Genomic DNA, 14,047 nt, shown 5'->3' on the forward strand with positions numbered 1-14,047 from the left:
GATCAATTTACACAGTGTGAAACTGAAGAAATGAAAGTCTTTAAAACCAACAATTGATGAACTCTACTAGCTGCCTTTTTTTAAAAAAAAGAAGCCCACGTGGCCATTATTGCAACTCCGTTCTCGATTTCATCAGCTGCTGACTGGGCAGTGGGCGGACTCAGAAATCACTTCCACTTGATACACAGGAAGCACAGTCTGATAGGCTGCTCACACCCGGAGGTGTCACTTTGTATCTACTTCACTGAATGCCTGTTCAGCAATCGTCTAAAAAAAAACACTTTATCAAACAGCTGTAGTGAAATTCAGTGTAAGAAAGTTGTGAGCTGGATTCTGTTCATTTTAGTCACATCGCCATTGGAGAAAAACTCTGGTAAGTGATGTAGAATTGCTTTTAAACATGTTGATATCAATCAATTAAAAGCCTTTATAATTTATAGTAACTCTTATGTATTTCAGGTGAAGGAAAAGAGCACAGGTTCACCCTTAACTCAATAAATGTTTGTGTGAAATAATGTTCTTTAAAGTTATAGCTGTATAATATTTAAAACATTGTACACATTGCAAAATGAGGAATGTTGATTGGCCTGTTTGATGTCCTCACTACTAAATATTAACCCTACTGTCTCACCAACATGGCAATTAGCTGATTGTTAAGTAAGATGAGATAATAACCCTTCATCTATCTGATTATTATACCTCACTAAAATTAACCTCTGAGCGTGAGACTTTCCAACATGATGTAACTGAAAGTATTATTTAGGTTTACTATCTTAATCTTATTGCATGTCTCATATACTCCTAAAGTGAAGTCTTTGAGATATTTGAAATTTTGTCCATCTTTATATCTCCCTCCCCACTCTTAGCAAGTCGGAGCTGGTTCAATTGTTTACAAATTCACCTTAAATACTCTGTCTTTGATTTACCACAACTATTTGCAGAAAAGTTATTGTCATTAGAAATATTAAAATTGGGCATTTAGTTTGTTTAATACATTTACTGTAATTGTACTGTATGGAACACTTTACTGTTGAATATTTGTGCTTATGCACTGTTTTTATTGTATTGTAGATATTGAAGTTGGTGCCCACTCCTCATCATGCTGTGGAAAACTAGTTTGATCCACCACTTCAACTCTGGCCTGCCTAAAATAGGCTCTCGGGCAACTAAATGTAAGCATTTAATAGTTTAAAAGTTTTGTTATGTTTTTGGACCTGATACTTGGAAAATGCAATTTGACTTGGTGCTCAGTAGGATCCAGATTGAGTGGTATTAGAATTTTTAAACATTTTAGGGTTGCTGTCTAGGTTATACCTATTTGCATTGAAGAAGGTGGTTTTGAACTGCTGCAGTCCATTTGGGATAGGTATTCCCACAATGTTGTTCAGGAGCAATTTTTGATGCTAGATCTTTGAATTAACAACACTATAGAAACAGCAATATATTTCTTAAGTCAGGATAATGTGTGATTTGGAGGAGAACTTGCAAGTGGTGATATTCCGATGGATCTGTTGTCCCTGTCCTTTCTAGATGGTTGTGATTGAGAGTTTGGGAAGTGCTGCATGAGGAAACTGGGTAAATGTCTGCAATGCATCTTGTAGACCTTGTTTTATGGAGATTACTTACTTTGAGTTATTCATCAAAGTGAATGTGAAGCCTGATCCTATTTGTGATGCTTGGCTGTACAAAATAAGTCAATGCAACCATGTAGAAATATTAATAAAAACCTGGTGAATAGATTTATAATTAGCAACATGCCAATATTTCTTCATGCGAAATGGCCTGCTCATGTTCCTCTGTTGAGCTACTCAGTCATTCAAGGAGATCATAGTGTTATAGAGTTGTACAGCATGGAAACAGACCCTTGGGTCCAACTCGTCCATGCCAGCCAGATATGCCAAATTCATTTAGTTCTATTTGCTAGCACTTGACTCATAAACCCTTCCTATTCATATAACTATCTTTTTAAATGTTTGGAATTGTACCAGTCTCCTCCGCCTCCTCTGGCAGCTCTTTATGCACCATCGTCTATTGCAAAAATTGCCCCTTAGGTCACTTTTAAACTTTTCCTCCTCATGCTAGACCTATGCCCTCTAGTCCTGGACCCCAGGAAAAAGACCTTGCCTATTTTCCCTGTCCATGCTCCTCATGACTTTACAAACCTCGAAGGTCACCCCTCAGCCTCCAATGCTCCAGGGAAAACCGTGCCAGCCTGTTCAGCCTCTCCTGATAGCTCTCATCCTCCCACTCTGGCAACATCCTTGTAAATCTTTTCTGAACCCTTTTAAGGTTTCACACATCTTCCTATAGGAGGGAGACCAGAATCATGCATACTATTCCAAAAGTGGCCCAACCAATGTCCTGTACAGCTGTAACATGACCCCCCAACTCCTATACTGAATGCACTGACCAATAAAGGAAAGCATATCAAACACCTTCACTATCTTATTTACCTGTGATTTCACTTTCAAGGAATTGTGAACCTGCACTCCAAGGCCTCTTTGTTCAGCAACACTCCCCAGGATCTTACCATTGAGTATATCTAAGTCCTGCCTTGATTTGTCTTTCAAAGATGCAGCACCTTGCATTTATCTAAATTAAACTCCATCTGACACTCCTTGGCCCATCTGATCAAGATCCCGTTTTACTGAGGTAACCTTCTTCATTGTCCACTACACCTCCAATTTTGGTGTTATCTGCAAACTTACTAACTGTATATCCTATGTTCACATCTAAATCATTTATATAAATGATGAAAAGCAGTAAACCCAGCACTGATCCTTGTGGCACGCCACTGGTCACAGGGCTCGAGGGTGAGTTGTTTATCTTCTATCCAAAAGTGCAGGAAAATGGCATTCTCATATCCCTTGTTGTCTTTAATATTTAGAAATCTATCAATGTTTTTCTTGAACATACTAAGTGACTGAGCTTCCACAGCCCTGTGGGGTAGAGAGAGACTCTGCGTGCATTGATTGCTGATCTTCTCCCCATGCTCCCCACTGCCCCCCAGTCAAATGTTTTTCCCCTTTTGAAGTCTGAAAAGAACTTTGCATCTTTCAAAAAGGTCACGATAAGGTCAGGCAATTGTTAAATCTAGTCTAGCCGATGGGTGAAAGTCATCTTGAAATGCCCACAGACAGTCTGCATTCAAGACAATAAGGTGTCATTTATTTTCTTCAGAAATTGAAATAACTACTGTTTCCAGAACTACTTTGTTTTTATTTGTTTTATTTATATTTGTATGAAACCTCCCTCTCTGTTAACCTCAGGGTCTTAAATAAATACATTTTTAAAATGTTTCAAGGGCCACTTCCTGAGCCATGAAATGCCCAAGTCCTAGGATGCCAACCCCTTTTTAAACATTTTTGTAAACCTGACATGGTTATTATTTTGAATCCAGCTCCTAAAAGAAGCTTTTTCAGATCATTTTTGAAACTGAAGTCTGCTGTTCAGTAACCACAGTACTCCACATATGTTGTGTTTCAAGTTTGCGTTTGTGGATAAATGAGTGAGAGGCAGTGATGTATACTCGAACTCATCATCTGCAGTAATCTGTGTCCCTGTTTTCAGTTTTTTTTTAACCTGTACTCCAACTTCACTTTGAGTTGAAGCACATAATGCATTAATTAATAGTTTTCTAAGTTGCTGACTAATAAAATTATTGAGTTTTGCGAAGATTTGTGGCTCAGATTTGAGGTTCTGGATGTATGTTTGCTTGCTGAGCTGGAAGGTTCATTTTTGGGTGTTTTGTCACCAGACTATGTAATGTCATCAGTGAGCCTCCAGATGAAGCGCTGGTGGCATGGCCTGCTTTCTGTTTGTGTTTAGTTTTCTAAACATATAAATAGAAAGCGGGCCATGTCACCAGTGCTTCATCCGGAGGCTCACTGATGATGTTACCTAGTCTGGTGATGAAATGTCTGAAAACAAACCTTCCAGCTCAGTAAGCAAGCCTACATCCAGACGAATAAAATGTTCTCAAACAAGGAAATAAAACTAATAAAAACAGAAACTTCTACAAATATACAGTAAGTTTCTGAAAAGGGAAATGTTGTGATGGTTCCAGTTGAGTAATTTCTTTGCTCCGAAGGCCAAATGAGGCCTAGGTAAAAGGTTTGGTTTCCCTTCTCTTTTTAGTTATTAAAATTATTAAAATTCATTTCTGATAGTTCTAATGTTATAGCAATAGGAGTTAGCCTTAACCTTCGCAATATTTCACAAATATTCATTCTTCAAAGTTTTTTTGGTTTTGTTTCTGCATTACTATTTCCAGGTTATGATCTGAGTTTTCTCTCTCTCTTTTCTGAAGGTTGGCCAATTTCTAGACCAGCATCCATTAAACAACTTGCTCGACACTGGAGCAATGTTCCATTTCTCACTGTTCCCCCAAGGCGCACTCCAGGGAAACCATTTGCCCACCGGAGTGAACTGAAACAAGCCAAGCGCATCGTGGTAAAGCTTGGTAGTGCAGTGGTGACACGAGGTGATGAATGCGGCCTTGCTCTTGGTCGGCTTGCTTCCATTGTTGAGCAGGTGAGATCACTCTAATAGGACCAGCGAATTCTGTTTAATCTATGAATGTTCTGTAAGAGAACTCCTAATTTCAAAACGCTTAAAGAGAAGCTTTTGCTGCTGGTTCCAAGGTTAGGCAATGCTTATGTAGATGACTGAGGGCCAGTACCTCTAACTATTATCCAGAGGGTATGGGAATTGGTAACAGATGCTGCAGAATAACATTTTAGAGGGTAAACTTGACCTCTCTAGTTTTGTTTTAAATTAAGACTCTTCCTAAAACCTACTCTTTGGAAGCCATTTTGGAATTGTTGCTGGGCTACTAATCCAGCGACCCAGAAAGTGTTCTGGAGTCCTGGGTTTGAATGCCACCACAGCAGATATTAGAGTTTGAATTCAATAAAAATGCTGAATTCTAGTCTAATGATAATCGTGAAACTATTGTGGAATATTGTTAAAAAGCCATCTGGTTTACTAACTTCCTTGAGGGAAGGAAGCTACTTGTCCTTACTTTGTCTGGCCTATACTGATATGTTTAATTTTCAGTTATCTTCTGATGACCAGCAAGTTACTAAGTTGTATCAACTACTAGAAAGCTTCAAAAAAATGAATGAAATCAAACGTGCAAACTGGCATTGCCTAAAGCACTGGAAATGACAATGGCAAACACAGCCCTATTGATTTTGGATGTAGGTTTGTTCTGAGCTGGTTTGTTCTGTCTGCTTGTTTGGGTTTGTTGCTGAGAAATCAGTGGACTATGTTCATTGGGTACCCGTTCTTTTTGAATACATGGTAAAGGTGATTTTCCTCTGCTCTGCGTAGTTCCTCTGTGCTGCAGTGTGTGTTGGCTAGTTGAAATGATGAAACAAATTAGAGGAAACCTTCAAGACCATCAATAATACTCTTACTGGCATAAAATTCACTAAAGTGGTGGGAAACAACAACAAACAGCCAATTTGTTGTCACAGAAGAGCGAACAGCCAATGGGGAAATTCAAACCAGAGTCTACAGGAAAATAACACAGACCAAATATTGAACGACGGAAGCAATCATCCCAACACCCACAAACGAAGCTGCATCCGAACATTATTTCAACGAGCCAACACTCACTGCAGCACAGAGGAACTACATAGAGCAGAGGAAAATCACCTTTACCAGGTATTCAAAAAGAATGGGTTCTCAATGAATACAGTCTGCCGATTTCTCAGCAACAAACCCAAACAAGCAGACAAAACACATCCACTCTCCCCTACACCAAAGACATCTTGGAAATGACTGCCAGACTACGCAGACCCCTTGGCATCACGGGAGTCCACAAACCCACCAACACACTAAAACAGCAGCTAATTAACTTGAAATACCCTATACAGACAACAAGTAAAACTAATGTCATTTACAAAATACCATGCAAAAACTGTAACAACACTACATTGGACAAACGGGCAGAAAACCTGCCACCAGGATACATGAACACCAACTAGCCACAAAAAGACATGATCCTCTCTCACTAATATCCTCACAGACGGATGAGGAAGGACACCACTTGGACTGGGACAACTCATCCATCCTAGGACAAGCCAAACAAAGACACGCACGAGAATTCCTAGAAGCATGGCATTCCAACCGGAACTCTAATCAACAAACATCAAGTTAGACCCCATCTACTATCCCCTGAGAAAAGGAACAGTAAGTGACTTCACCGGGAATGACATCACGAGCCCAAAGAAACCCAAATATATAAATAGAAAGCAGGAATTTTCAGCATTGCTTCGCCTGAGGCTCACTGAAGATGTTACCTAGTAGGGTAACGAAATGTCTGGAAATGAACCTTCCAGTTCAGCGAGCAAACCTATATCCAAAACCTCAACCTGAGCTACAAATCTTCTCGAACCTCGCTACAGCCGTATTGATTCTGCACAGTCCGCCTTACTAACATTTGGATCTAGTGCCAAAATTGGGAGAGCTGTCTCACAGACTAGTTAAAGCTAGCTGAGTCTCTTTTTTTTTTTTAAAAAACGTTCATTCACAAAATGAGGGTGTCACTAGCCCAGCGTTTATTGCCCAGAGTGCAGTTCAGAGTCAACCACATTACTGCAGGTGTGGAGTCGCATGTAGGCCAGACCTTATAAGGATGGCAATTTCCTTTTCTGAGCCAGATGGGTTTTTCTTTTCCAACAATCAGCAATGGATTCATAGTCATCATGAGACTCTTAATTCCAGATATTTATTGAACTCAAATTCCACTGTCTGCAAAGGCAGAGTTTGAACCCAGGTCCTCCGAACATTATCTGGGTCTCTGGATTAACAGTCTAGTGATAATACCACTAGGCCATTGCTTTTCCTAAGGTTCTGTCTTACTCATGGAATCTTAATTTCTGATGTCCCAGACAACAACATCACCATCCCTGGGTATATCCTATGCAGTGGGCAGGCCAGACCGAGTAGAGGTGGCAGTTCTGTGGTATATAGTGTGGAGAGTGTTACTCTGGTGGGCTCAGCATTGAATTCCAGAACCCATCAGGTCTCATGGCATGAGGTCAAATATGGACAAGGAAAGCTCTGAGGTGGCATGAATGATGAATGCACTTGGTACAATACCAAGAAATGGCTAGAGATGCTGGATACTACAGAGGCTATGGGCCCTGACAGCACTCGAGCAATAATAATGAAGATGCATTCTCCCGAACTTGTGAATTCGAAGCCAAACTATTCCAGTAGTTTGTTTATTTATCATTTATTTATTGACATGTCTATTTGTTACAAAATACAGTGAAAAGTTGTGCAAGGTCATCACTCAGGCGCCATCTTAAAACACAGAAAAATAAACTAAAACAAATAGTTTTCAGCTTTATAGTCCTTTATAGTCCTTAACTGCTCAATCATGGGTCATGGACCTGGTGGCCAGCCATGAGGTGCCTTTGCTGCACTGCTGCTGCTTGAACAAGTGTCGCCAGTCTTTAGCATCATCTTGCTTCCGCTTCTGCCACTGCGTCCTTGCTGGGCCTCGCCAATGCTGCGGGATATCATATCGATCCAAAACCGACTCCGCCACCATGGGTCTGCTTTCAGGCCTACCTTGCCAATGCAGCAGATGCTGCCATGTCTTGTACTGGGTCCAAACTTGCTTCCACTGCCAACTCCATAAACCTGCACTAGACGCAGATGTCACAGGAAACCCAAACACGCCTCCCCACCACAGGTGTCAGACAATGCTAGGACAGCCTTGTTGATACAGAAATGCTGGGCTCACTTCAAGTCCGCGCTGGGCTCACTTGCCACCGATACACTCACCACAACCAAGCTCTTCAACAAGAGGTAAGTAAAAGAAAAGAGGAACAGATGAATTTCCGGCTCAGGAGCCCAACTCCATCACTATCTATCTTACTGGAAGCAGTTACATCTATAGTATGGCTACACCGTTGGCATCCAATGGACAGTGTTGAAAATTGCCAAGTCTTATCACTTTCTGCAAGCTCAGAGCTCCACAATAGCCTGTGGTCATTGCTCCCACCTTCCTGACGATGGTTGGTTTGGTTTATTTATTGTAGTCACATGTACCTAAGTGCAGTAAAAAGGTTTTGTTTTGCCCCTTCCCCCGTACAGGCGGATCAGGAAGTTTTTTACGGTGCTGGGCACAGCAGTTGCCTACCTGGCTGTTATGCATCCAGATAGAATGCTTTCAATGATATGTATGTAAAGGTTGCTGAGGGTCCCTCTGGACATACTGAATTTCCTAAGCCTCCTGAGGAAGATGTCTGTAAACTGTCAGAAGTTGGGTCCTTGCTTCATGGATTCCTGTCTGAAAACTGTGCTCCAACCAACAGAGCCAGAAAGATAGGCAGGCACTAATTTGTTCGGATAATCGATTATTCGGTTAATCGATTTTAAATGTCTTTCCTCTGCGGCTCAGAGTTCTTAAAGTCTGCTCCTCATTTGAGACTGCAGCAGCACACAGCGTGCACGAGAGTTCCCCCCCCCCGCCACCCCCCAATCCTGTCCAACACCGCCCTCTGCCCCCTCTCGAAGCCAGCTGGACTGGACACCAACAACAAGACTGCTGCTGCTACTGCCGTTGTGGGGTATGTCTCCAAATAGCGCGCACACACATACACACGGTCAGTCAATTGGAGACGGTGCCCTTTGAATCACTGTAAACAAAAGACACGATCGCTATTGGATCACGTCTTTGATGTAATGTTTCTATCGGGACCACGAGAGCTCCTTTGGATAATCCAATATTCAGATAATCAAGGTTCCTCTGTAGTCTGCGCTGAGGTAAGTGCTGAATCTGTGAAGAGGGACGCAATGCAGGAAGACCATGAACAGTCTTCTGCTAGTGCAGGTGCCACAATCTTCTCACTGCAGTCTCATACACTCGGGGCATTGTTCAGTTTAATCGCTGTACAGCCGTGTCACATAAGTATACCCACTTCGCCATCACGTGCATGAAGGGCTCACACTAATCTATGCTACGGACCTTCTAATACTCTTTGGCACTGAGCCTCCTTCTTACTTGCCACCAACGTGCTCTGTATACTGCGCACACAGCTACTACAAGAGTGAGCGTGGTGATTGATGTGCTGATGCCTTTTGCAGCATCACCTTTTCAGTTCTGGAGGTTTCTCCTGTATGTAGACCTTTTTTGGGATTCGTGCGGAAGAAAAATGTTGCTCACCACTGGCAAGTCTGTAAACTTTCAAGTGCTCACGCAGGGTTCCATCACTCAATCCTTCTGTTTCTCTCACTACAGGATAAGTTGGTGCAAATGGAAAAGTAAGTGTCCCCCCCGCCGTGGTGCAGGGGTTCCTGATCTCTAAGCCTTCACACATGGCCCAGCTAGTGGGTGAGGACCAAGTATAGTTCTGCGAAGATGGAGAGATGGGTGTGGCAGAAGGTAGTGAAGAACATTGTTCCTTGCTGTTCTCAGATATGCAACTACTCTCTTTGATTCTCAACTTCAGCAACTAAATCTGTCTTTGGCTATAAACCGTCAACACGTAGCAAAATGTAAGAGATTACAGGCTGACCATTCAGTGTGCATCAGCAGACTGTTCACATGCACCCTCCACCAGCACAGAAATTGCCACTCCCTGGTATCCTATCTAGGTTAGCCTCTGGGACATGATCTGGTGAGTATATCACTGACATGTCTGCACTCAATGATGTAAGAAGCTCCCAATACTCAAAGCTGCCCGTACCCAGGCACCTGCTTACCTTCTTTCCACATCCTTGCAAAAGATGTACCTCTGTACTCAGCTGTAAGTGACATGGTCAAAATGTCAAAACAGGCAGGGGAACATTACGCAAGGATGCCAAAAGCCCTTACTACCAGACTGTGATTGAAAAAATGGAAGAGTCCATCCATCTCCTGTCTACTGTGATGGCTATGGCATGTAAGCTCTTGGCTGCCTCCATGGAAAGGGTCGCTATCATCTAGGCACAGTTGCAATGAAACATACTAGTGAATGGGCTTGAATCTTTATTCCTATCACTCATCATGGGAGCTCAACATCACTGGCAAGGCAAGAAAAGAATGCAGCTCCTTGACTTCACTCCAGCTGACCCTTTCTTCTGAAGGGAATGGCTGGTGTTGCCAAATAGGGGAGTAACAAAAATGCCTTCGTGAGACTTCAAAAGTGCCCTCCCCATCCACGTCACCTGTGCTACTGACCTCATTGGCTATAGCAGTTCAGACTGAAGGAGGCTGCCCCTACATCTATGCAGGGGACTTTCACCAGAACCTACAAAGGATGCCTGTTAAAGTTTTCACCGCTATACGGCCATCCCAGCTCTGGATGTCAGCCCTCACTTAGAGGTAGTGACAGGCAAAGGAGGAAGAAATCCTTTTGAGGGCACTGCATTGGTACTTCCTTAATGTATAGAAACCTTATGCATGTAAATATATATTTACCTTTACTGTTCTAAGGTTTACTGTAGTCTGAAGTAAAAGCAATGCAGCATCCTTTCCTTTTACAATAAGGTATTGCCATTCTCTTGGACAATCTTTGAATGTTTCGCTGTAGCAAGTGTTTATAAATGCATGAACTAGGAGCAGATATAAGCTGTTTAGCCCCTTGAGCCTGATCTACTATTCAATAAGGTCATGTTGATCTGTTTGTGTTTCAAATTCCACATTCCCATCTACTGTCTAACCATAGATTCCATTCCCACACAAGAATCTATCCATCTCTGCCTTTAAAAATAGTTAGACTCTGCCTTTTGCCTCTTCTGAAAAATCTCTCAAATTCTGAGGAAACCATTTTCCTTATCTCTGTCCTAAAAGGACAATGGCCCGGTTTCAAAATTAGGCAATGGTTCTACACCCCCCACCCGTTGTCCTCCTTGTCAAGACCACTTAGAATTTACAAACTTTGATTATAACACCCCTGTCTTAGGGCTCACTGGGTTGGCACACTGCAAATCAAACTATTCCCAGAATCATGTAAAAAGTATACCTGTGTAAAGTTCTCCAATTTACCTGTCCTTTAGACACAGATTGGCGGACAACATGGACCAGGTTTCTCTGCTTAATGTGTAACTAGACTTTCTAATATACAATACAAGTTTTAAAAAAAAAATGAACCACTAACCTAAACTCTTAATGGTCACAATACTATTTTTGCATACCTATGCAGACACTCAAAAAATGGGTATTATAGGCGGAGGGAAAAGACTGGAAAGGCACTTTGGTAGTCACTGTCCACAAGGTTTACTCAGATAATCCTTTTGCCTGATTGGACTTGCTGATCCTTTAATCTTCCTTCCTCAGTACTTTTACTTGCACAGAATGACTGGTTCACACTTACGAAGTTTCTGACTTATTGGTTAAGAATTGACAACAACTGACAAAGGAAATAAATTGCCTTTCTTCAGGCTTGAGGTGTGTTTTTTTTTACTGCAGAGAAAAAGGATGCTGCAAATAGGACTAAATTAATGCAGGGTATCTGGTCAGCGTGGACAAGTTTGACCAAAGGGTCAGTTTGCGTGCTGTACAACTGACAGTTCCTTCCTTTTCAAAAAGTCCAATGGTTTCTGTCCAAACATTCACACCTACAAACTGTTCAGCAATCTGGGAGCCAATCACAAATTTGTTGGAAGGCAGAAACCTTCACAGCTTGAACACTGAAAAGGACTTACAATGAGTGTTGGCAAAAGTGGGGACTGCAGATGCTGGAAACCGCAGTCGAGATTAGAGTGGTGCTGGAAAAGCACAGCAGGTCAGGCAGCGTCTGAGGAGCAGGAAAATCGACATTTTGGGCAAAAGCCCTTCATCAGGATTGGCAAATCACACCTTTTAGAGATCTTGGTCGAGTGGGTAATAGAGAAGCATTAGCGTTTTTGCACCTCTTTGAGAATGTGTAATCATTGAGTTGGTGCCATGTGGGATCCTAACATTTTACAAGACTGTAGGAATAGAGGCAACTGAGTATGATTAATGGCAACACGCAAAATGTTTCAATTAACAGAATGAACCATTCAACCTATTTGTCTGTAACAGCTCTCTAAGCAGTTTAACTTCGTACCAAATTTTTGCTTTTTTCCACTAACCTTGCATGTTGTTTCTATTTAAATAGCATCCAGTTTCCTCTTTGATGTCTCAGTTGAACCAGCCTCCACTATTCTTCCAGACGCTGCATTTCAGATTTCAAGGACATTGGAAAAGAAACTTCTAACCCTGCTGTTGAATAATGGTGCTGCCAGCAATATTCCCTCCCTAGACCTCGGATCGTGCCACGCTTCCCCTATGTGGCAGTGAAATCCAACTGGGCTTCCAAAACATGCAGTGCTTATGTTGATTGGCTGTCATTAATGGGGGCAGTTTCTAGATTGCATTTCCTCACTTGTTAGTTTGCTTACTGCATACTGAGAGATTATGAAGTGGTGATCAATTGAAAATGTACCATCCATCTCATTGGAATTTGATGGAATGAATATTGTTAAACATTGCTGATGTCTCACCAGAAGGCAGCTATGTCTGATTGTCTAAACCATGACTTATGATTTGCATGGAACCCATTTGGTTGGCCAAAGATGCAATATGTATCTCTGCTGTCCCAAATTAAATCTGCTCTCCCTTTGGGTAGAGCATTTATACTTGGATTGTTGTGCAGAGAGTTTCAGTATTAAGAGATTGGTGACCCACCATCTTCCCCTCATTCTGTACCATCGTCACTGTTTGCCATCCATGTTGCCTGGAACATCCCCCATCGTCAGTTTACTGCCAATCATTTTTGCTGTTGAAGTTTCTAAACTTCCCTTGGGGACCTAAACATTGAGGTACTTCTGGCATAGTGAGCCTTATGCTCCCCGATTGAACCCACCTGCAGCCTGATGTTCCCCTGTGAGACTGTATGCTCCCTACCTTTCACCTTTCCAAATTCCTGAACACAACACTTAATGGTGCCACATTCCTGTAACCATTCCCTGTGCTTCACTGCCCCCAGAATGAGCCCCAGACTTGAATGGGACTCAGCATGGATATAGCTCTCGACACTCCAGACTGACTCGCACGTCCTTGCCCGGCCTATCTATCTTCCACTTCACTGCCTGTGGAGTTGAATGCACTTTACTCAAATGCTGCCCCTAATTATCGTGTGCATTAAAGCCTGCCCTTGAGCACAGTCATCTATTTGCTCTGTGCTAGTTAGGCATGGGGATACCCCAGGGGAGACGTGCTGTCTTCCTCCACTTGAACACATGGTCTGAAAAAGTTCTATAGTGTGAGCCTCATTTAAAGCTGTATTGCTATGAGTACAAAGAAGCAAGTACTTAACCTGGTTGGAAGAATTAATACAACTCACTAGGTAGATGCATATTTTTTGCTGTCAGGTTTCTGATGCATTAAATTTTTCAATTAGGTAGAAATTAATTGGGAAGGTGAAGTTGATTCCAGTCGAATGTTGTATTAATGAGATACAAAGATATGCCAATTGCTTAAGGTAACATACGCAACCCGTCACCTGAAGGGGAGAACTTAACTTGACAGCGAGAATCTGATTTCTTTTGCGTCTTGCCTATATTTGCTCAGCTGCCATTCTTCTCGTCATGTGAGCGACTAGAATGTCAGTAAATTTTATGTTTATTTAGGAATAACTGTTTGTAACTTTGGGGTTGCTCCTTTTAAGGTATCAATCCTGCAGAACCAAGGTCGGGAGATGATGATTGTAACAAGTGGAGCTGTGGCTTTTGGCAAACAACGCCTTCGACATGAAATCTTGCTTTCTCAGAGTGTGCGACAGGCCCTGCACTCAGGTCAAAACCAGCTGAAAGACATGGTGAGCCTCTGGAAAATGTTACAATTCAAAACAACTTTTGTATGTGGCAAATGTAATTAGCTATGTTCATTTCTGTCAAACAGTTTAGCTTTCATTTTGTTCTCCAGCTTACCACAGTTTTGTGAAACATGAGTAGAATATTAAAGTTCAATCTGGCCTCCCTTAGACTGTCTCTCACACACCTAGTATCTACTATTCTTCCAGAGGAACATGAAATACAATGTACCTACTTTTGTGTCAGCATTGAAAAGAAATTGAGC

General features: G+C 41.9%; 1 protein-coding gene across 3 annotated transcripts in view; it reads left to right on the forward strand.

Annotated features, from left to right (window-relative positions):
- The first annotated feature begins 221 nt into the window (after nucleotides 1-221).
- The window catches only part of aldh18a1 (aldehyde dehydrogenase 18 family, member A1), a 59,403-nt gene continuing 45,577 nt past the window's right edge, over nucleotides 222-14,047 (forward strand). For all 3 annotated transcript variants that reach the window (XR_006314957.1, XM_043712872.1, XM_043712873.1), the window contains exons 1-4: nucleotides 222-373; nucleotides 1,072-1,172; nucleotides 4,310-4,533; nucleotides 13,638-13,787. Coding sequence is in view for 2 of the 3 variants with exons in the window: in XM_043712872.1 (XP_043568807.1) it covers nucleotides 1,100-1,172; nucleotides 4,310-4,533; nucleotides 13,638-13,787 (447 nt within the window). In the remaining variant the exon portion in view is untranslated. The remainder of the gene's footprint in view (nucleotides 374-1,071; nucleotides 1,173-4,309; nucleotides 4,534-13,637; nucleotides 13,788-14,047) is intronic.

This window comes from Chiloscyllium plagiosum, chromosome 22 (assembly GCF_004010195.1).
Source record: "Chiloscyllium plagiosum isolate BGI_BamShark_2017 chromosome 22, ASM401019v2, whole genome shotgun sequence".
Lineage (NCBI taxonomy): Eukaryota > Metazoa > Chordata > Chondrichthyes > Orectolobiformes > Hemiscylliidae > Chiloscyllium > Chiloscyllium plagiosum.